The sequence below is a fragment of the Salmo salar genome, chromosome 10 (assembly GCF_965601325.2).
Source record: "Salmo salar chromosome 10, fSalSal1, whole genome shotgun sequence".
NCBI lineage: Eukaryota > Metazoa > Chordata > Actinopteri > Salmoniformes > Salmonidae > Salmo > Salmo salar.
This window is the reverse complement of record NC_138300.1, coordinates 25,077,918-25,101,612: the sequence shown is the minus strand read 5'-3', so window position 1 is coordinate 25,101,612 and position 23,695 is coordinate 25,077,918. Positions and strand designations below refer to the sequence as shown.

General features: G+C 43.5%; 2 protein-coding genes across 4 annotated transcripts; one reads left to right on the top strand and one right to left on the bottom strand.

The window, feature by feature from the left end:
• Positions 1-2,235: 2,235 nt before the first annotated feature.
• On the bottom strand, positions 2,236-14,091 carry LOC106613837 (zinc finger protein 692). Of its 2 annotated transcripts, XR_014379010.1 has the most exons (12): positions 13,120-14,091; positions 12,609-12,812; positions 12,421-12,452; positions 11,666-12,304; positions 11,497-11,575; positions 11,304-11,408; positions 10,705-10,752; positions 8,970-9,048; positions 8,764-8,878; positions 8,433-8,532; positions 7,004-7,181; positions 2,236-3,971 (listed from the first exon to the last, which is right to left on the bottom strand). XR_014379010.1 is itself a non-coding variant. In XM_014216490.3 (11 exons), the coding sequence occupies exons 2-11, from the start codon at positions 12,806-12,808 to the stop codon at positions 3,881-3,883; spliced, it is 1,488 nt and encodes a 495-aa protein (XP_014071965.2). In that variant the 5' UTR covers positions 12,809-12,812; positions 13,120-14,090; the 3' UTR covers positions 2,236-3,880. The 2 variants fall into 2 exon arrangements, 1 of the variants encoding a protein (XP_014071965.2); XM_014216490.3 differs by lacking the exon at positions 7,004-7,181 and having other exon boundaries at positions 13,120-14,090.
• A 4,237-nt stretch (positions 14,092-18,328) lies between these two features.
• Positions 18,329-23,199, top strand: lpxn (leupaxin). Of its 2 annotated transcripts, none has more exons than XM_014216489.3 (9): positions 18,329-18,546; positions 19,358-19,449; positions 19,553-19,623; positions 19,775-19,877; positions 20,120-20,401; positions 20,649-20,822; positions 20,962-21,043; positions 21,184-21,332; positions 21,557-23,199. In XM_014216489.3, exons 1-9 carry the CDS (start codon positions 18,534-18,536, stop codon positions 21,821-21,823), a joined length of 1,233 nt encoding a protein of 410 aa, XP_014071964.2. In that variant the 5' UTR covers positions 18,329-18,533; the 3' UTR covers positions 21,824-23,199. The 2 variants fall into 2 exon arrangements, with proteins under 2 accessions (XP_014071964.2, XP_045543498.1); XM_045687542.2 differs by having other exon boundaries at positions 19,538-19,623; positions 21,557-22,481.
• Positions 23,200-23,695: the final 496 nt, after the last annotated feature.

The window sequence follows — 23,695 nt, the reverse complement described above, 5'->3', positions numbered from 1 at the left end:
AACCCGCAACCCTGGCATTGCAAACACAATGCTCTACCAACTGAGCCACCGGGAAGACCGAACACAGCGAGTTGAGTTGATGCCAAAGAGCTCCATTTTGGTCTCATCTGACCACAACACTTTCACCCAGTTGTCCTCTGAATCATTCAGATGTTCATTGGCAAACTTCAGACGGGCATGTATATGTGCTTTCTTGAGCAGGGGGACCTTGCGGGCACTGCAGGATTTCAGTCCTTCACGGCGTAGTGTGTTACCAATTGTTTTCTTGGTGACTATGGTCCCAGCTGCCTTGAGATCATTGACAAGATCCTCCCGTGTAGTTCTGGGCTGATTCCTCACCGTTCTCATGATCATTGCAACTCCATGAGGTGAGATCTTGCATGGAGCCCCAGGCCGAGGGAGATTGACAGTTCTTTTGTGTTTCTTCCATTTGCGACTAATCGCACCAACTGTTGTCACCTTCTCACCAAGCTGCTTGGCGATGGTCTTGTAGCCCATTCCAGCCTTGTGTAGGTCTACAATCTTGTCCCTGACATCCTTGGAGAGCTCTTTGGTCTTGGCCATGGTGGAGAGTTTGGAATCTGATTGATTGATTGCTTCTGTGGACAGGTGTCTTTTATACAGGTAACAAACTGAGATTAGGAGCACTCCCTTTAAGAGTGTGCTCCTAATCTCAGCTCATTACCTGTATAAAAGACACCTGGGAGCCAGAAATCTTTCTGATTGAGAGGAGGTCAAATACTTATTTCCCTCATTAAAATGCAAATCAATTTATAACATTTTTGACATGCGTTTTTCTGGATTTTTTTGTTGTTATTCTGTCTCTCACTGTTCAAATAAACCTACCATTCAAATTATAGACTGATCATTTCTTTGTCAGTGGGCAAACTTACAAAATCAGCAGGGGATCAAATACTTTCTTCCCTCACTGTAAATGACCAGCCTGGTCAAATAATAATAATCACAGTAGTTGTCGAGGGTGCAACAAGTCAGCACCTCAAGAGTAAATGTCAGTTGGCTTTTCATAGCCCATCATTGAGAGTATCTCTACCACTCCTGCTGTCTCTAAAGAGTTGAAAACAGCAGGTCTGGAACAGGTAGTACATCCGGTGAACAGGTCAGGGTTCCATAGCCGCAGGCAGAACAGTTGAAACTGGAGCAGCAGCATGGCCAGGTGGACTGGGGACAGCAAGGAGTCATCATGCCAGGTAGTCCTGAGGCATGGTCCTAGGGCTCAGGTCCTCCGAGAGAGAGAAAGAAAGAGAGAATTAGAGAGAGCATACTTAAATTCACATGGGACACCGGATAAGACAGGAGAAATACTCCAGATATAACAGACTGACCCTAGCCCCCCGACACATAAACTACTGCAGCATAAATACTGGAGACTGAGACAGGAGGGGTCAAGAGACACTGTGGCCCCATCCGATGATACCCCCGGACAGGGCCAAACAGGTAGGATATAACCCCACCCACTTTGCCAAAGCACAGCCCCCACACCACTCGAGGGATATCTTCAACCACCAACTTTCCATCCTGAGACAAGGCCGAGTATAGCCCACAAAGATCTCCGCCACGGCACAACCCAAGGGGGGGCGCCAACCCAGACAGGAAGACCACGTCAGTGACTCAACCCACTCAAGTGATGCACCCACCCCTAGGGATGGCATTCTAGCTTTAAAGGGGGTTTAGTCATATATTAACAACATTTCCTAGATAACATGTCTGATAATTCAAGGTGATAAAACAACATGTAAAACACAAACTTTTTATTTTCCCCCTTCCTTCCCTTTGACATACTGTACTTTCCTCATAAATAAAGCTACATACTAATAGATTTATACAAAAGAAACATCCAAAGGTGGTCTTCTCAATCATTACCGTTCTTACCCCAAAGAATATTGAGTCATGTAACAAAAACACACATAGGGACGAAGGGGAGACTGCTTGTATTCAGTATGAAGATTGTCCATGGACTGCATAGGAGCCACTGACCTACTGGACATTTGGGTGACAAAAGACCAAAGGGGGCATTATTTACACACTTTCTACAGGTGTAAACATGGGGCAAAACACAGCATCATGGTTTCATGTCACGCCAATGATAAAGCAGTCGTCTGTTGCTGTGGTCATTGTTCTGCAGGGACAGGGAAGGGGTGTGGTGGGGTAAGTCAGTGTTGGGGATGGTGGTGATGGTGAGGCTCAAGGTCTAGTCAGGGTCAGGGTGGCTTTTGCGGTGGTGAGCGGTCAGGTTGTAATTCTTCTCAAAGCGCCGGCCGCAGACCTCACAAGGGAACTGGTAACCAGTGTTGCCAACAAAGTTTCAGGGGAAGTTGCAAGAGGCAGGTTGATTTGTTGCTAAAAGTTGCTAAATAACGTTGTGATGTCATTGCGTGATGACGTCATTACGTAATAACGTAAAACTGCGTCATTACGTAGAATACACAATAACGTTCCTCAAACTGACTGGCCATCTCGGCAAAAAATATGATTTGACATTTGTTAGTTTAGATTTGTTTGTTTATTATCATATATTTTTATTTGTAAAAGTAATAAACACATTTTATATGATCACATTTTTATTTTTAAACACAACACATTGAATTATTGAACAATTACACATTATTGAACAATTTTATTACATTTTATTTATTTTCTTTTTAACTAGTAAACCTACACATTCTGAACAATTATAGTTTCAAGCAGTGTATTGGTAGTTAGTTAACATGCTAGCTAACTGATCAACAATTCAAGGTACAAGCTAATAACAAGGTATATATGCTATCTTATTGAAAAAGCAACTTAACTCAAATAATGATGTATGCGCTAGGCATCTCTCTCCAGCTCTCTCCAGGTTGTTGTGCTGCTTGGCTGGCTAGCTGCTCAATGGTTTCCTCCAGATATTGCCACTGTTTTCGCACACACTGCAGTACACACTGCCACCATCAGCTGTGCGGAAATCCTCTTCATCTTCACTGTCCAACTGCATTGTCACAGAGCTGGAACCAGCAGTAGAGGATGGAGTGGCCTTAAAGCTGTATGCTGCTGTGGTGCCAAACTGCTGCAGAACTTCACTTGGTAGTTGATGCTGGTAACAGGTATCACAGAATCTGAAAAGGCAGCTTTGCAAGCCATACCTAAATGGTCACATGCTAGCAGCGAACAATGCTCGGCAGTGGCCATTGCCATAGTAGCTTCTGCGCTTTTGCAGTTATCCACTTTTTTAACCAACTGTGGTAATGTAGACTGCGTTGTGGGGTTGTACGGTTTTGATTTATTTATATGCTTTGCTGTAACACTGTTTTTTGATGTCATACATTTTTGCAGGCATATCTGATTTGCAGTACGCACAGTATGCCAGACAATCATCCCCAATTACTGGCTTCAACCAACCTTTAAATTCAGGTACAGACTCCCACTCTTTTCTGTACTTCTGGCTGTACAATTTTGATTGAGACATGTTGATTGATGTTGTAAGTTCTGTTCAAGATCAAACATTTGTGACCAACTATATTCATTGGGTTTGTCTCGTCGAACGCATACTACTGCTGCTGCAGTCAGCCAACAATGATTTGCAATTTGCTGAAATTGCTGCTGGCTGTGCACGAGCTGAGCACCTGCTGCTGACGTCACTCATAATGCACTTTTGCAGCCAGGTACGTGTGTTGTGACTGAGTGTGTGACAGAGAAAATCGTTTTTGTGTCATTTAGAAGGAAAATGTGTGCATTTTAGCGTTTGAGTTACTTTTCTAAAGTTTCTAAAAGTTCCAAATACATTTTTAAAAGTAGCTACATTTGTTGCTAGGTGCTGTTTGAAAAAAAAGTTGCCAGGGTAGTCTGAAAAGTTGCTAAATCTACCAACAAAATTGCTAAGTTGGCATCACTGCTGGTAACTGCTCTCAGCGTTGTGCTTCTTCATGTGCCAGTTGAGTGAGGCCTTCTGGCGGCAGGTGAAGCCACATACCTCACACCTGGTAGAGAGGGAGAGGGATGAACACTCATAAGGATCACTACAGATATACAGAAATAGTGTCATATAAAATTATTCCCCCCCCCCCCACCTTTATTTAACCAGGTAGGCAAGTTGAGAACAAGTTCTCATTTACAATTGCGACCTGGCCAAGGTAAAGCAAAGCAGTTCAACACATACAACAACACAGAGTTACACATGGAGTAAAACAAACATACAGTCAATAATACAGTAGAAAAATAAGTCTATATAGAATGTGAGCAAATGAGGTGAGATAAGGGAGGTAAAGGCAAAAAAGCCCATGGTGGCAAAGTAAACACAATATAGCAAGTAAAACACTGGAATGGTAGATTTGTAGTGGAAGAAAGTGCAAAGTAGAAATAGAAAATGGGGTGCAAAGGAGCAAAATAAATAAATAAATGAATGAAGTAGGGGAAGAGGTGGTTGTTTGGGCTAAATTATAGATGGGCTATGTACAGGTGCAGTGATCTGTGAGCTGCTCTGACAGCTGGTGCTTAAAGCTAGTGAGGGAGATAAGTGTTTCCAGTTTCAGAGATTTTTGTAGTTCGTTCCAGTCATTGGCAGCAGAGAACTGGAAGAAGAGACGGCCAAAGGAGGAATTGGTTTTGGGGGTGACCAGAGAGATATACCTGTTGGAGCGCGTGCTACAGGTGGGTGCTGCTACGGTGACCAGTGAGCTGAGATAAGGGGGGACTTTACCTAGCAGGGTCTTGTAGATGACCTGGAGCCAGTGGGTTTGGCAACGAGTATGAAGCGAGGGCCGGCCAACGAGAGCGTACAGGTCGCAGTGGTGGGTAGTATATGGAGCTTTGGTGACAAAACGGATGGCACTGTGATAGACTGCATCCACTTTATTGAGTAGGGTATTGAAGGCAATTTTGTAAATGACATCGCCGAAGTCGAGGATCGGTAGGATGGTTAGTTTTACAAGGGTATGTTTGGCAGCATGAGTGAAGGATGCTTTGTTGCGAAATGGGAAGCCAATTCTAGATTTAACTTTGGATTGGAGATGTGAGTCTGGAAGGAGAGCTTACAGTCTAACCAGACACCTAGGTATTTGTAGTTGTCCACATATTCTAAGTAAGAACCGTCCAGAGTAGTGATGCTGGACAGGCGGGCAGGTGCGGGCAGCGATCGGTTGAAGAGCATATATTTAGTTTTACTTGTATTTAAGAGCAGTTGGAGGCCACGGAAGGAGAGTTGTATGGCATTGAAGCTCGTCTGGAGGGTTGTTAACACAGTGTCCAAAGAAGGGCCAGAAGTATACAGAATGGTGTCGTGTGCGTAGAGGTGGATCAGAGACTCACCAGCAGCAAGAGCGACATCATTGATGTATACAGAGAAAATAGTTGGCCCAAGAATTGAACCCTGTGGCACCCCCATAGAGACTACCAGAGGCCCGGACAACAGGCCCTCCGATTTGACACATTGAACTCTAGCAGAGAAGTAGTTTGTGAACCAGGCGAGGCAATCATTTGAGAAACCAAGGCTATTGAGTCTGCCGATGAGGATGTGGTGATTGACAGAGTCGAAAGCCTTGGCCAGGTCAATGAATACGGCAGCACAGTATTGTTTCTTATCGATGGCGGTTACGATATGGTTTAGGACCTTGAGCGTGGCTGAGGTGCACCCATGACCAGCTCTGAAACCAGATTGCATAGCGGAGAAGGTGTGGTGGGATTCGAAATGGTCGGTAATTTGTTTGTTGACTTGGCTTTTGAAGACCTTAGAAAGGCAGGGTAGGATAGATATAGGTCTGTAGCAGTTTGGGTCAAGAGTGTCCCCTCCTTTGAAGAGGGGGATGACAGCAGCTGCTTTCCAATCTTTTGGAATCTCAGATGACACGAAAGAGAGGTTGAACAGGCTAGTAATAGAGGTTGCAACAATTTCGGCAGATAATTTTAGAAAGAAAGGGTCCAGATTGTCTAGCCCGGCTGATTTGTAGGGTCCAGAATTTGCAACTCAGCTGACTGGATTTGGGAGAAGGAGAAATGGGGAAGGCTTGGGCGAGTAGCTGTGGGGGGTGCAGTGCTGTTGACCACGGTAGGGGTAGCCAGGTGGAAAGCATGGCCAGCCGTAGAAAAATGCTTATTGAAATTCTGAATTATAGTGGATTTATCGGAGGTGACAGAGTTTCCTATCCTCAGTGCAGTGGGCAGCTGGGAGGAGGTGTTCTTATTCTCCATGGACTTTACAGTGTCCCAGAACTTTTTTGAGTTTGTGTTGCAGGAAGCAAATTTCTGCTTGAAAAAGCTAGCCTTGGCTTTTCTAACTGCCTGTGTATATTGGTTTCTAACTTCCCTGAAAAGTTGCATATCACGGAGGCTGTTCAATGCTAATGCAGAACGCCACAGGATGTTTTTGTGCTGGTTAAGGGCAGTCAGGTCTGGAGAGAACCGAGGGCTATATCTGTTCCTGGTTCTAAATTTCTTGAATGGGGCATGCTCATTTAAGATGGTGAGGAAGGCATTTAAAAAAAATAACCAGGCATCCTCTACTGACGGGATGAGGTCAATATCCTTCCAGGATTCCCAGGCCAGGTCGATTAGAAAGGCTTGCTCACTGAAATGTTTCAGGGAGCGTTTGACAGTGATGAGTGGAGGTCGTTTGACCGCTGACCCATTACGGATGCAGGCAATGAGGCAGTGATCGCTGAGATCTTGGTTGAAAACAGCAGAGGTGTATTTAGAGGGCAAGTTGGTTAGGATGATATCTATGAGGGTGCCCGTGTTTACGGCTTTGGGGTGGTACCTGGTAGGTTCCTTGATAATTTGTGTGAGATTGAGGTCATCAAGCTTAGATTGTAGAATGGCTGGGGTGTTAAGCATGTCCCAGTTTAGGTCACCTAGCAGCACGAGCTCTGAAGATAGATGGGGGGCAATCAGTTCACATATGGTGTCCAGAGCACAGCTGGGGGCAGAGGGTGGACTATAGCAGGTGGCAACGGCGAGAGACTTGTTTTTAGAGAGATGGATTTTTAAATGTAGAAGTTCAAATTGTTTGGGTACAGACCTGGATAGTAGGACAGAACTCTGCAGGCTATCTCTGCAGTAGATTGCAACACCGCCCCCTTTGGCCGTTCTATCTTGTCTGAAAATGTTGTGGTTAGGGATGAAGATCTCAGAGTTTTTGGTGGACTTCCTAAGCCAGGATTCAGACACGGCTAGGACATCCGGGTTGGCAGAGTGAGCTAAAGCAGTGAATAAAACAAAATTAGGGAGAAGGCTTCTAATGTTAACATGCATGAAACCAAGGCTATTACGGTTACAGAAGTCATCAAAAGAGAGAGCCTGGGGAATAGGAGTGGAGCTAGGCACTGTAGGGCCTGGATTCACCGCTATATCACCAGAGGAACAGAGGAGGTGTAGGATAAGGGTATGGCTAAAAGCTATGAGAATTGGTCGTCTATGACATCCAGAATAGAGAGTAAAAGGAGCAGGTTACTGGGGGCGATAAAATAGCTTCAAGGTATAATGTACAGACAAAGGTATGGTAGGATGTGAATACAGTGGAGGTAAACTTAGGCATTGAGTGATGATGAGAGAGATATTGTCTCTAGAAACATCATTGAAACCAGAAGATGTCATAGCATGTGTGGGTGGTGGAACGGAAAGGTTAGATAAGGTATAATGAGCAGGGTTAGAGGCTCTACAGTGAAATAAGCCAATAAACACTAACCAGAACAGCAATGGACAAGGCATATTGACATTAAGGAGAGGCATGCTTAGCCGAGTGATCATAAGGATCCCGTGAGATTCAGACAGCTAGCAGGGCCATAGGTAGCAAGCTGGCAGAAGATGGAAGGAGGTCTGTTTTTAGCCAACTCGTGCGTTTCCATCTGTAGATTAGTGGGGTTCCGTGTGGTAGGGGGGACCTGTCCAATTGGCAAAATAGTTATAGTTATAGTGGCCCAAGAAAATTGTCCGATAGACCTATTCAGATAGCAGCCGATAAGACAGCTAACGATTAGTGGACCGCAGATGGGCGTTCAGGTTACGTCGCGACGGAGGGGCCAGTTGGATAACTCCCTCGGGCAGATAACGTCGGTAGTCCAGTCATGAAGGCCCGATGGGGCTCCGCATCGGCAGTAAAACGGGTCCGGATAAGTGATTGTAGCCCAGGAGTGGCTGTTGGAACTCTTCAGCTGGCTAGCTCCGGAATAATTGATGTTAGCTCCAGGACCGACGTTAGCCAATAGTCACTCGGGTAGCAGCTAGCTAGCTGCAAGATCCAGCTGTAAATGTCCAGAGCCTGCGGTAGAAATCCGGGGATATGGAGAGAAAATAGGTCCGGTATGCTCCGGTCTGAGTCGCGCTGTACAAAACTGCAGATAGCTTTTCGAGTTAAGGGATAGCTGATGACCGCCAACCGTTGTAGAAGTCCTAATAATAGTGTTACTACTCTATAATGTGTGACAAACACTATGACAGAGAATACTCACTGTATCGGTTTCTCTCCGGTGTGGATGCGGCGGTGGATGAGAAGGTGACTGTTGGTGCGGAAAGCCCGGGCACAGAACTCACAGATGAAGTCCCTCTGGTCTCAATACACAAAAGCCAGAGAGAGTGATTACATACAGTACCAGGTTCAGAGCATCTGTGGTTGCTCTGTACTGTATATGAAAATGCTAGGGACCTGAGTTCTTCCTGACTCTGCGACTGAAGAAACACAGAGCCCTACAAATAGCTACTCAGACAATCATTATTTCAGCATAATGAGCAGAAGCAAAGGATGATAATAAAGAATCCTAGAAGTGAAATGTTGAGCCTCACTGCTGTGCAGCTTCTCATGCTCTTTCAGGTGCTTCTTGAAGTTGAAGGACTTCCCACAGGGAGTGTGAGAGCAGATGAACGTCCTCTGGTGGAAGTGCTGGTACTTCATATGATGCTGAATTAAGTGTGAGATGAGATAGATTGGAGTTTTGTGTATTTTACCTTAATCGGTAAGTGGTCATCTTCAGCTATACTGCTGAACTCACATTGAGGTACTGCCGAGAGGAGAAGATCTTCCCACAGCCATCAAACTCACAAGGCAAGATTGCTTTGGGTGTTGTTTTTCTGGGAACATTAAATTGGGATGACAATAAACAGATGTAAATATACAAGTGAGATATACATACAGTGGGGGGAAAAGTATTTGATCCCCTGCTGATTTTGTACGTTTGCCCACTGACAAAGAAAGGATCAGTCTATAATTTTAATGGTAGGTTTATTTCAACAGTGAGAGACAGAATAACAACAAAAATATCCAGAAAAACGCAGAAATGTTATAAATTGATTTGCATTTTAATGAGGGAAATAAGTATTTGACCCCCTCTCAATCAGAAAGATTTCTGGATCCCAGGTGTTTTTTATACAGGTAACGAGCTGAGATTAGGAGCACACTCTTAAAGGGAGTGCTCCTAACCACAGCTTGTTACCTGTATAAAAGACACCTGTCCACAGAAGCAATCAATCAATCAGATTCCAAACTCTCAACCATGGCCAAGACCAAAGAGCTCTCCAAGGATGTGAGGGACAACATTGTAGACCTATACAAGGCTGTAATGGGCTACAAGATCATTGCCAAGCAGCTTGGTGAGAAGTTGACAACATTTAGTGAGATTATTCGCAAATGGAAGAAACACAAAAGAACTGTCAATATCCCTCGGCCTGGGGCTTCATGCAAGATCTCACCTCGTGGAGTTGCTATGATCATGAGAACGGTGAGGAATCAGCCCAGAACTACACAGGAGGATCTTGTCAATTATCTCAAGGCAGCTGGGACCATAGTCACCAAGAAAACAATTGGTAACACACTGCTCCATGAAGGACTGAAATCCTGCAGCGCCCGCAAGGTCCCCCTGCTCAAGAATACATATACATGCCCATCTGAAGTTTGCCAATGAACATCTGAATGATTCAGAGACCAAAACGGAGGTCTTTGACATCAACTCAACTCGCCGTGTTTGGAGGAGGAAGAATGCTGCCTATGACCCCAAGAACACCATCTCCACCGTCAAACATGGAGGTGGAAACATTATGCTTTGGGGGTGTTTTTCTGCTAAGGGGACAGGACAACTTCACCGCATCAAAGGGACGATGGACGGGGTCATGTACCGTCAAATCTTGGGTGAGAACCTCCTTCCCTCAGCCAGGGCATTGAATGACAATGACCCAAAACACACGGCCAAGGCAACAAAGGAGTGGCTCAAGAAGAAGCACATTAAGGTCCTGGAGTGGCCTAGCCAGTCTCTAGACCTTAATCCCATAGAAAATATGTGGAGGGAGCTGAAGGTTCGAGTTGCCAGACGTCAGCCTCGAAACCTTAATGACTTGGAGAAGATCTGCAAAGAGGAGTGGGACAAAATCCCTCCTGAGATGTGTGCAAACCTGGTGGCCAACTACAAGAAATGTCTGACCTCTGTGATTGCCAACAAGGGTTTTGCCACCAAGTACTAAGTCATGTTTTGCAGAGGGGTCAAATACTTATTTCCCTCATTAAAATGCAAATCATTTTATAACATTTTTTATATGCGTTTTTCTGGATTTTTTTTGTTGTTATTCTGTCTCTCACTGTTCACATAAACCTACTATTAAAATTATAGACTGATCATTTCTTTGTAAGTGGGCAAACGTACAAAATCTGCAGGGGATCAAATACCTTTTTCCCCCACTGTAAATTAGTAATAAACAGTATTCTACATAATAACTTTTAAGTGACAATGCACAAACCTTTTCTTTTTGCTGACAATCTGAGAAACATTGTCGGCTGGCTCCGGTCTATAAAATCCAAACCAAATGAAAGAAAATGTATTACATTTATTGCACAGCATGTGGTGATAAGAATTCTTTGAACCATGTTCGCTTTCATGACTTTCATCTCAATAATCTTTTACTTGAAAATACATTTAATGGTTTTAATCATATAATCCAATCTGGCAAATTAAGGAAGTGTGAGAAAATACCATCAAAAGCCACCTTCTCCTTGTCCCCAACTTAATGTATCTCTCTCTGGCCGCGTTTACACAGGCAGCCCTATTCTGATATTTTTTCCTCTAATTACCCTTTTGACCAATCACAAAGATATTTTCAAATCTGATCAGAAATGATCTGATTGGTAAAAAAATATCAATTTGTGAGAAAAAAAATCAGAATTGGGCAGCCTGTATAAACGCAACCTCTGACTGAACTGCTTTACTCTGTGTCACCCTTCAGGTTCTCGTGTACTACAGTTACATCACTATGAAGTTCAACAAAGTGCTCATACATTTTTCCAACATGTTCATTCACATGTATTTCCTTCTTAGATGATTAAACTGTGCAATTAAAACCTGCCGGGTGAAGGGACATCCTTCTCTCCAATGACGTTGTCTGGGTTGTCTGGCTCCTTATCATCGTCATGATCATTACATTCCATAGGCAGCCGCCTATGAAAACTTAGATCACCATGAGGTTGGGTTGATTATGATTTGAACAACAAATACATCCAAGGAATTGTGCATGAAGCAAACTATTCAACTTTACCAATCCTCCAATGACTGCAAGGACTCTGCTGGCATTGTGTCACTTCCTGCCACTGACCCTTCCTGTGCATTCTCACTTCCTGGATGTGAACAAACAACATAGTGATGTTGAGTCAACACTGGCATTTCAGAACTAATCAGGAAATTCAAATTCATATTTCTTAATGAACCTCTTGAGTTGCTCTCTCCAGAGTTTAGGGTTGCCAGGTCCATCGTCTCCTCTCCTGGCTGCTGTGCCTCCTCTTGGGTCACCACAGACCTTGCTCCACCACGAGCCCTAGTCCTCCTCACAGTAAGACGACCCCTCCCTGTGACACTCTCCTTCTTGGGCTCCTTTGCTCCTCCCCTCCCTTTGGACATAGTTGGACCTGCAGGGGTAATATCCCCCTCCACAATCTCTCCTTCCCTTTCTACTGCCCCCCTCTCTTCATCACACCCACTCTGACTAGGTTGCCATGAAAGCAGATGCCCTCCCTCACAGACATAGTGCAGACACAGTTCTGCCTCTAACACATCCGAGGGTTCTCTCATTTCCTTCCCTCGAGCACATGGGGAGAGGCCCTCCTCTGGAGAGCTACAGTCCTTCGCACCTGTCTGAGGTGGTAAGTGCTTTGGGCCTGTTCTCTGCTTCACTGCCTCTCCCTTTGACTGGCTCCCCTCTGTGTCAGCTGCCTGCTTCTCTCTGGCAGTGTCAGATTGGAGGGTTGGTGGGAAGGGGCACTGTTGCCCGTGGGTGTGGACCAATAGGACGAGGCGATGCAGAGATTCTCTTGATGTCACCAAGGCAGTCGAATCCCCTTTCATTTTGTCTAGTGGACCAAGACCAAACACACGTTTACATCATCATTCAAAAAACACAGGCTTTGTTCATACATATTCACATGAATGAAACTGTAAACTGTATGTTATGGGAACAGGTCTTTACCTGAGCATTTGGCACACACTTTAGAAAAATAGCTGAAGAGAAGAGAGTGAAAAGAAATGTAACAAAATGAATAATAGCCAACATCATATTACTCCAATGTTATAGTTGTGTAATAAAGATGAGCCATGAAGATTGTGTGCTGTTTGTTACCAGTGCCACCACCAGCCCAGTCTGGTCTGAGGCCTTACCTCTGCAGTAGGTAGTTGGCGAGCTCAGAGTGCAGAGAGAATCCCAGGTGGTTTTTCAGCTGATCCCAGCTCTGCAGGCATGACCCCAGACGCACACGAGACTTACTCCGCCGAGCATCCAGCTCCCTGCGCCTCTGCTGTCTGATGGTGTCTGGAGTAGACTCCGACACCACGGTCAAAGGGTCATTCATCTGCTCCATCAGCCTTGGTATAGACAACAAGAAAGAGGGAGTTTTACTAAATATCTCAATGTTAACTTCACACTGGCCATTATCATTTTTGAAATACCATAAAATGTCTTTGAGTGTCAAAATATGACAGCTGAAATTATTTCCCCCGTCATTTGACACCTAATAAAACAGAAGAGCTGTTCAGAATGAGAGGGTAAACTGAAATGTGTGAAACGCTCAAGACTACATTCATGTGATAATGTATTTTTGAAGATCACTGTGTAAATATATGTGTCGTTTTATTTTACATTTGCTAATTCTAAAAGAGGGGTCCACCTCACCTCGTTATGTTTAGTTGACTCAGTCTTGTAAATTCTAAGGGGTCCCACCCGCCATGATTCTGTTGCCCTTTTAAGATCTAAGACGCAAACCCTGGTAGTAGATTCCAATCGACTACTGTCTGTACGATTGTGGAGTGATGTTGCCGCTAAAAGACTAATAATACTGGTAAACTATAACAAATCACACTGCCTTTCATTCATCACTCTACTCAAAGCTCTATCAATAACTACAATTGAATAGGGAGAAATATAAACAGGAACAGAGGAAGTGGGAGGTGGCAAATTCTCTTCCCATGAACCACCACGGCAAATGTGTTACATTATAATCAGAAAGGAAGAGTTGAAGCGAGACGGATAAGTGGGCCAAAATCGGTAGCAGGTGGCGATTTTTTTCGTTTTTTTCGCTCACTAAGCGAGCGGGTTTTGTATGGAGGTCAATGAGAGAATGTCGAATGTAGTTAACAAAACATTGAAAGGATTATTTGCTACGTGTGGCTTAATTGATGATCGAATATAAGTTTCGTAATGACTAGGTTATTACCAGTGTACCGATATAAGTAGGACACGTGATATCACGGAAACTTTGAGAAAAAAAAACATTTATATCGGAGTTGTGCCTGGTCGTCAATAGTTACCAAAGTCATAAACCTAGCCTATTTCTACAATTTATTTTCTTAACATGTGATTTGAAACCTAACCTTAACCACACTGCTAGCCCTACGCCAAACCTTAACCTTAAATGAAGACCAAAAAGCACATTTTATGATAGCAAATTTGGACTTTGTGTTTGTGGTATCTAGTGGAAAACGTTGTGCTTGTAGGTCACCCGCATATCTGCCCTCTCATTGGCTAGAATGGTCCCATCTGATCTTGCCTTACATTTTTCAAGAAAATGGGCTCGTTGAGTGGTAAGGTGAAAGCAACTGACTGTAGACGAAAGTCGAGGAGGAAAGTTGGGGGAGGTGTATCTGCGACAGCAAAAAGTCGGACACTGATGTAGTTTCCAACTCCCATATCACACACACATAAATTGAACATATATGTGTGTACATTGTACAATGAATTGGTGAGAGAGCCTCAAATATAACATTCATAAATGTTTACATTTCTACTGTATACACGATTTGCGTGAATTGCGGCAGAGTTGGTCTCTATTTCAGTCATGTCTTTGGGCACGTCCTTGGTCGTGTGGGTCAAACAAAAACACCCTAAATGATTGGTTGACAATAGAGTCTCCCACAATGCAGGCGATGGCTACAGCATGAAGTTGCAACTGCAGAAACTTGCAGTCCACTGCTGTAAGGCTTGGGCGTTGTAGCAGAGGAATCAGACGCAGGAAGCAGCGATATAGGGTCATGGCTTTTAATGAGCCCAACGGCGAAAACACAAGCCACCCCAAACAGCAATCTGAGCGCACACAAAACAAAGTGCCCCAAACACAGGGGACAAACACAGTGGGCGCAAACACAGTCGGCGCAAAACACAGTCGGTGTGTACACAAGCAATACAATCAGAGAAACAATCCCGCACAAAGAGCAGACGGGCCTACTGGCTAATATAGCCCCGCTAATCAATCCAACACAGAACAGGTGCAAACAATAACGGAAAGGGGAAAACAAAAGGGAATCAATGGCAGCTAGTAGGCCGGTGACGACGACCGCCGAGCGCCACCCGAGCAGGAGGGGGAGCCACCTTCGGTGGGAGTCGTGACAACTGCAGTCAAAACGTCATTACCTTTGATAACATGGTTTTTGTAAAGTTCATGCAGTCGACATGTAGGCGCAAATCGGATAATTTTAATCCTCATAATGCAACACACTTTGAAAGGTGGTGACCAACGATGGTCACTGACTTGACAAAACTGATCCACTCGACCGTAGCCATTTATTTTCATTGTTAGAGCAGCCATTAGTATTTATTTTATTTAACCTTTATTTAACTAGGCAAGTCAGTTAAGAACAAATTCTTATTTACAATGACAGCCTTCTCTGGCCAAAACCTAACCAGGACGACGCTGGGCTAATTGTGCGCCGCCCTATGGGTATCTGGTCAATATAGTGGATAATCTGTGTTATAACTGTTCCCTCGTTTCAGAAATTATTCATTTGTTTTTTTGTGTATTGAAACATTGTAATCTCATAATGTAACATTGTCGTAGGCTACAGATTATTTAATCTTCTGTAAAACACACATTTCTAGAATAATACCCCTAATTTGCTCCACGGGCAGTGTACTACTATGGCTGACCATGTAAAACACATCTCACTGCATCTGTCCGGTGTATGTGAAAAATAAAACATTTCATTTTTTTGGGGGGGGGGAGAACTCAGGTTCTCAACTTAATGTTGTGAGTTAGAATAGTAGAATACGGCCAGTTTTGTGGCCAGTTATCTAAACTTGTTATCATGCTCTCTTCGAGGCAAGCAACACTGAAGTATGCACGAGAGCACCAGCTGTTTTGGATGACTGTGTGATAACGCTGTCGGTAGCCGATGTGACCAAGACCTTTAAACAGGTCAACATTCACAAAGCCGCGGGGCCAGATGAATTACCAGGACGTGTACTGAAAGCATGCGTGGACAAACTAGCAAGTGCCTTCACTGACATTTTCAACATCTCCCTGACTGATCCTGTAATACCTACATGTTTCAAGCAGACCACCATAGTCTCTGTGCCCAAGGAAGTGAAGGTAACCTGCCTAAATGATTACCGCCCCGTAGTACTCATGTCGGTAGCCATGAAGTGATTTGAAAGGCTGGTCATGGCTCACATCAACAGCATCCAGCTGGATACCCTAGACCCACTCCAATTCGCATACCACCCCAACAGATCCACAGATGACGCAATCTCAATCGCACTCAACACTGCCCTTTCCCACCTGGACAAAGGGAATGCTGTTTATTGACTACAGCTCAGCGTTCAACACCATAGTGCCCACAAAGCTCATCACTAAGCTAAGGACCCTGGGACTAAATACCTCCCTCTAGAACTGGATCCTGACGGGCCGCCCCCAGGTGGTAAGGGTAGGCAACAACACATCTGCCACGCTGATCCTCAACACTGGGGCCCATCAGGGGTGTGTACTTAGTCCCCTCCTGTACTCCCTGTTCACCCACGTCTGCGTGGCCAAACACGACTCCAACACCATCATTAAGTTTGCTGATGACACAACAGTGGTAGGCCTGATCACCGACAACAATGAGACAGCCTATAGGAAGGAGGTCAGAGAACTGGTAGTGTGGTGCCAGGACAACGACCTCTCCCTCAATGGGAGCAAGACAAAGGAGCTGATCGTGGACTACAGGAAAAGGTGGGCCGAACAGGCCCCCATTATTATCAACGCGTCTGTAGTGGAACGGGTTGAGAGTTTCAAGTTCCTTGGTGTCCACATCACCAACAACCTATCATGGTCCAAACACACCAAGACAGTCGTGAAGAGGGCATGACAAAACCTTTTCCCCCTCAGGATACAAAAAAGATTTGGCATGGGTCCTCAGGTCCTCAAAAAGTTCTACAGCTGCACCATCGAGAGCAGCCTGACCAGTTGCATCACCGCCTGGTATGGCAACTGCTCGGCATCTGACCGTAAGGCGCTACAGAGGGTAGTGCGTACGGCCCAGTACGTCACTGGGGCCAAGCTTCCTGCAATCCAGGACCTATATAATAGGCGGTGTCAGAGGAAAGCCCATAAAATTGTCAGAGACTCCAGTCACCCAAGTCATAGACTGTTTTCTCTGCTACCGCACGGCAAGCGTACCGGAGCACCAAGTCTAGGACCAAAAGGCTCCTTAACAGCTTCTACCCCCAAGCCAGTAGACTGCTGAACAATTAATCAAATGGCCACCGGACTATTACATTGACCCCCCTCCATTTGTTTTGTACACTGCTGCTACTCGCTGTTTTTATTATTTATGCATTGTCACTTCACCCCTACCTACATGTACAAATTACCTCTAACCTGTACCCCCGCACACTGACTCGGTACCAGTACCCCCTGTATATAAACTCGTTATTGTGTTACTTTTTATATATTTTTTACTTTAGTTTATTTGTTAAATATTTTCTTAACTCTTCATGAACTGCACTGTTGGTTAATAAGGGCTTGAAAGTAAGCATTTGACGGTAAGGTCTACACTTGTTTTATTCAGCGCATGTGACAAATCAATTTTGATTTGATTTGAATTGAATTACCTGCTGGGATGTGGGTATGCAGACCTCGAGCAACTCATGATGAGTTCAGATTTTTTGTGGCCCCTACCCCAATCAAAGTTGCCCATCCCTGATATAAATGGATATGAAATGCATTATGATGTCATAATAAAGTAATGACGCTCACAAAATGAACTCATTATGTCATCACACAATTACACTGTAATAATGTCATTATATATTACATTTACATTACATTTAAGTCATTTAGCAGATTATATTATATATAGCAGACATTATATTGGGATGTCATGATGTCAACAATTTATGGCATTATGTAATCAATATGCAATAATCTATGTTGTCATAAATATGTCTACTGAAAAACCTTCCCATTATGTTATCATATTGAACTATTATGAAGTGGAACAATCTATTCACCTATGTTACACCATTATTAAGCACAACTATCTTATAGTTAAATAAACTTTGAATCTTTCCCTATTCAATTTTCAGATAAGGGGGACTGCTCTCTCACCTTTCTTATTGATAGTTGACCATTTAACCCATATATCATCAGCATTTAGAAGATAGTGGTTGATAAAACATGTATGTACATACAACCTGAGCTTTGTATAACTACTCACCAGGTCATGAATTGACCTTTAACATGTTTTATTATGAACATAGTAGAAATATGAGTAGAGATGAGTAGAAACATGAGAAACATGAGTAGAAATATCTTAGAAGGTATCCAGTGTCTTCAGGAAGGTAGCAGTGCACTCAGAGAAATTCAAGTTAACAAAAAAAACAGACAAAAGGAAATGACAGTTTGACCTGATTAATTAAAGGGATAATTCAAGATTTTGGCAATTAGGCCCTTTATCTATTTCCCCAGAGTCAAATGAACTCCTGTATACCATTGCCAAAATGCAGAAGTATCCCTTTAAGGATCAAGTGAGAAGTTTATTTTCTCCGGTGAAATAAAATGTGTGATTTGAGTGCTCCATAGATACTTATAGACTTCCTGTCATTGCCCTAATGCTAGTTAGCAACTTCCTTCAAACTGCACGCAGAGATATAAAAGTCATATCCACAAGTTCATCTGATTTTGACATTATCCTTTTAGGATGTGTGCCAATTAACTGTCAGTAAACCAACACACACACACACGCACGCACGCACGCACGCACGCACACACACACACACACACCCCGCAGAACACGTAGGCTCATTCACACAGTGCACAAGTATATTTTTCAAGCATGGATGACCTGGGTGAGTATTCTTTCCTCTGCTTCTGTTGTGATTATTAAATATAAAACAAAATGCAATAGATAAAACTAGAAGGGAAAAATGAAATTGCTCAGGAGGTGTACATGAACATGTTTTATGGTGTGTGGTGAATTAATGCTTGCCTTGCATTACATTGGTCACGCTGAACATGTCATGTGTTCTATCATATCTATTTAAATTGTATTTTTGTTGATATGATTGTCAATGTAAATTCACAGTGAATCACAGAAGGTTATCTCTGTTGAGAGACAGATGGATTCTTGACGTTGTTGACGGAAGTCATAATTCCGTTCCACTACCAACCAAATTGTGAGAAAGCCAGTGGATAGCGATTATTATTAATATAAGTGTGTGTTTTTAATAGAACAGTTTGTTTTTACTTAGATTTTTTTTATTGATTTGTGCTCCACCAGTGTAGTTATGATTTACTTATGAAGAACTTAGGATAAAATGTCTTAAAATTAACACAATTACTTAGTAGTTATATGTAACGTTCCTTTTATACAGATTATGTATGAGTTAAGAACAACACTGTTAGTCATAGAGGTTTGCATCAGTTTCAAAAGTTTCACTTTTAGTGTGAAGAGATTGTCTGTAACTATAGCATCTCTTCCACCACTTCCTCAGGAAGCAGCACTGAATGCAGCAACCACAGCAGATCAATGGGTGCACCTTGCAATCTGCAAGAGGCGACCGTAATGAGGCACTGCAGCTTATCTCAGAGGAGTTCTGTTAGAAATGCCTTTTCTGAATTATAGTACCTACCATATATATGTATGTGTGTTTGTTACAGACCTTTTACTAGAGGAGTTGGCTTTCAACTCAACTGGTCCAGAGTCGGCTCCTCAGAAGAAAGAAAGTGATACAGCCAACACATATGGACAGGTAATGATAAAATCACCTCTAGCAGTTGTTGTTTAGTCTTTTGTCCAATTACTTCAACTGGATGTATATTCTAGCCATATGTGTTAAGTGGCATTTCCTGCAGGTCCCAAAGGTGTGTTCTGTTGGTCTCCATCCAAGGAAAGGAAAGGAGCCAGATAGCACCAATGTATACAGGTCAGCCACTCGTATGTCAGCCCATAGATAGCCATACGTAATGACACTGGGTGAGACCATACAGATAGAGCTGAGACCACAGATTTAAGTAATTGTCCAGTGTCCACTCTATACCAGTGCTCATCTGTGGTTTGCTCTGTGTGTTTGTCAGTGAGTTACCAGCTCCAATGGAGGCCGGTCTGCTGAGCCCTCGCTCTGCTTCCAGAGAGCTGGACTCCATAATGGATGAATTGCTGCTTGACCTGGAGATGGGGGTGAGGAAACATCTATCAGTGAATAAATACACTGTTGCTCAGAGCATGAACAGAGGACGACTGTGTCTTTCAGTGAAGTTGACCTGATCTGACAGCAGAGGGCAGTATAAGCAAGCTAAACAAATATCGGAAGCTTTAGTGCTACTAGTGCCACCAACATTAATTTCATTTTCATTTTTCATTCATGTATATGAATGGATGCAAGTCTGTTTTGTGGACACATTGATTTTTCTCATCTTTAGCTGCCAGACCCTTCTCCTCCCTCAACCCCACCACCACTTGTGCAGAAGTCAGTCAAAAAGAAACAGATTGGAGAAAAGAAAGAAATGGATGACACACAAGTGAAAGAAGAGAGCACAAACAGCCCAAAGACTTCTGATCTGGAGCACAAGGTGTCAACACAGAGAAAAACAGACACCATAGATGACATTCTGGGAGGCCTGAGCTCTGATATGGAGAAGATGGGTGTACACACCATGGCCAAGGGTCACTGTGCTTCTTGTGGAAAGGTCATTGTGGGAAAGGTAAACAGCTTGAGCTGCCAAACAATTTACAAAATCCTGCTTTCAAAATAGCAGTATAGGCGAAGATGATCAATCGAAAGTACCATTGCCAGTATGTGAAACAACCCACTGGGCACAAGCTGGTTGAATCAACGTTGTTTCACTTCATTTCATTGAAATTATGTTGAACCAATGTGGAATAGATGTTGCGTTGATGTCTATGCTAAGTGGGAATATAGTATCACTTTTTCTTTCTATCTTTCTGCAGATGATCACAGCCCTGGGCCAGGTGTGGCACCCAGAACACTTTGTTTGTGTGGTGTGTACGGCGGAGCTGGGCACCATTGGCTTCTTTGAGAGGGAGGGGAAGGCCTACTGTGAGAAAGACTACCAGCATCTCTTTTCACCCCGCTGTAGTTACTGCAAGGGCCCCATTCTGAAGGTACAACGCCTTCTCTTTGGATTGGACAGTATCACCATTATCTAACGCTGCACAAAACCAGCTCACCACCTCTCTAGATCTGTTAAGTTGTTATTGGGTTTACCTCACCGCATGCTGGGCTCTTTGACCTCTCGCTCAGAACATCCTGACAGCGATGGACTGCACCTGGCACCCTGAGCACTTCTTCTGTTCCCACTGTGGGGAGCGCTTTGGGCCTGAAGGTGAGGGAGCACACATCTATCTGCCTGACAGATAACACTACAACCACTACAGTTCCCTACAGGGTAACATAAATTATAGACCACAGTGTGACAGAGAACACTCTCCTCTCTTTGCGTGTGTGTCCTTTAATGTGCCATAGGTTTTCTGGAGAAGGACGGGAAGCCGTACTGCCACAGAGACTTTTACCATCTCTTTGCTCCAAAGTGCTCTGGCTGCGGAGAGCCTGTGAAAGAGAACTTCCTGACTGCAGCCAACGGCACCTGGCATCCCAACTGCTTCGTCTGCTCAGTGAGTCTCTCACCACAGATCACATGGCTTCGGCTTAGAAACTTCTGCCATTATTCAAACAATACGCTTTGAACAGCCAACAGCCACAATACATCATTGTCCTGACATTACCCATTTACCATAATCGTCCTCAATCTCCAAAAAAAGAGTAGGCCTACTATACCAACTAGATAGAAGACGTTTTCTCTCTCTCTTTCTACTTCTCTCTATCCCTTTCTAACCAGGACTGTCTGAAGCCCTTCACCGATGGTTGTTTCCTGGAGCTGGATGGTCGTCCCCTGTGCTCTTTGCACTTCCACTCCCGCCAGGGTACACTGTGTGGGGGCTGTGGAGAGCCCATCTCTGGGTGCTGCATCTCGGCTATGGAGCGCAAGTTCCACCCTGAGCACTTTGTGTGTGCTTTTTGTTTGAGGAAACTCAGTCAGGGAGTATTCAAGGAGCAGGCAGGGAAACCCTACTGCTCAGCCTGCCACACCAAACTGTTTGTGTGAGACTTATACTGTAATAATATCCAGTTAATATGTAAGGTAATCAATGAACCTGAAAAAAGTATGTTGAAAATCCCACACAAATAATCTAGGCAATATCTGCATAGAAATCTAAAAATAAACAATTAATTTAATCTCTTTGTGTTCCTTGCTGTTTTGCATGTGGATACACACTGTGTACAACACACAAGGAACACTTTCCATGAAATAGAAGGCCAGATGAATCCAGGTGAAAGTGATGATCCCTTATTGATGTCACTTCAATCAGTGTAGATGAAGGGGAGGAGACAGGCCCCTAGAGTCGATTGACTCACATAATATAACATAATTCAAAAATCCCTATCAAAATCCTTCAGTTTAAACTAGATATATTTTACATTGGATGCCTCTCAATCCACCACATATGCAAATGTCGCACTTCCGCATCTGCGGTGAAAGGTGGCTGAGCTAGAGCGGTGTTTGTCTGGGATGAATATGTGTGTCCAAACTTTTGACTGGTACAGTATATATATTTCCTGAGCTTTCTTGTATAGAACAAACGCTTCAAAATCATGTTTCTTATTATTTACTGTTTGACTGTATTTTTTGCCATTTATGAATGTGTTATTCAATGTGTTTCTCTGGGCTATAGTAGTAGGGCCAAATTAAATATTTTATCAAATCATTTTTGTTTTTAAAGGGGTCCTAAAATTCAAAATCAAATAGCCGAATGATCCATGGTATGACCATCTTAAAACAATTCCATGTCAGCTTAGAACTTGGCTTAGACATTTATTAAAGAAGGATTTACAAGCCTTGAGTTAATTGAGACATGGGTTGTGTATGTGCCATTCAAAGGGTGAATGGACAAGACAAAAGATTTAAGTGCCTTTGAATGTGGTATGATAGGAGGTGCCAGGCGTCTGTGTGTCAAGAGCTGCAACGCTGCTGAGATTTTCATTCTCAACAGTTTCCCATGTGTTTCAAGAATGGTCCACCACCCAAAGGGCATTCCGCCAACTCAACACTTTTGTGGAAAGCATTGGACTCAAAATGGGCCAGCATCCCTGTGGAATGCTTTCGACACCTTGTAGAATCCATGCCCTGACGAACTGTAATGTTCTGAAGGGCAAAAGGGGGTGCAACTCAAAATCAGGAAGGTGTTCCTAATGTTTGGTACACTCAGTGTATAACCACGTATTTGTGACAATGAACAGAAGTGTGGGAACAGAGTGAGATAAATGGTTTAGAATAAGCTTACCAAGGAAAATAGTTACCATCTGAATACCTCATTGACATCTAGTAACATAACAAACAACCGAATAGTGTAAGTACATCATAAAAATAAAATGTCTAATGTCTGAAACATGAAATTAAATGATACATTTGTGAACTTTGGATCACTTTATCATGTTTGAATTAATTTATTATGATCACAAAACATTTAAAGATTTAGAAAGAATAACAGCAATCAACTGAATCCAGTTGAGTTTTTCCTGGAGGAAGAAAAACCCCATGGGTTTCATAAAGATATCCTCAGGGCCACGGGTTGGCAGACGGGTGATCCATGCTGGCAGAGCTGAGGCTGCTTTTCCGACTGTAGTTTATCAAGATACTTCTCTGTGGCTCTGACAGATTAAATTGGCATATTCTCTTTGGTAACAAGTTACGTATCTAGCCCTGGACTGAACACTTATCCTGGCATCTGGCAGGTTTAGAAGAATTCTCCACACTGACCCTTCTACTACAGTCCATGAGAGATTGATGAAGGTAATGAAACTAATAGCGAAGGCTCCAGGAGAAGCTTTAACAACAACAGTGAGCACCCGCATTGTACTTAACTTAAGCTCCACAGCCAGGGTGCAATATGATGTAATAGTGAGGCCCTACAAAGTA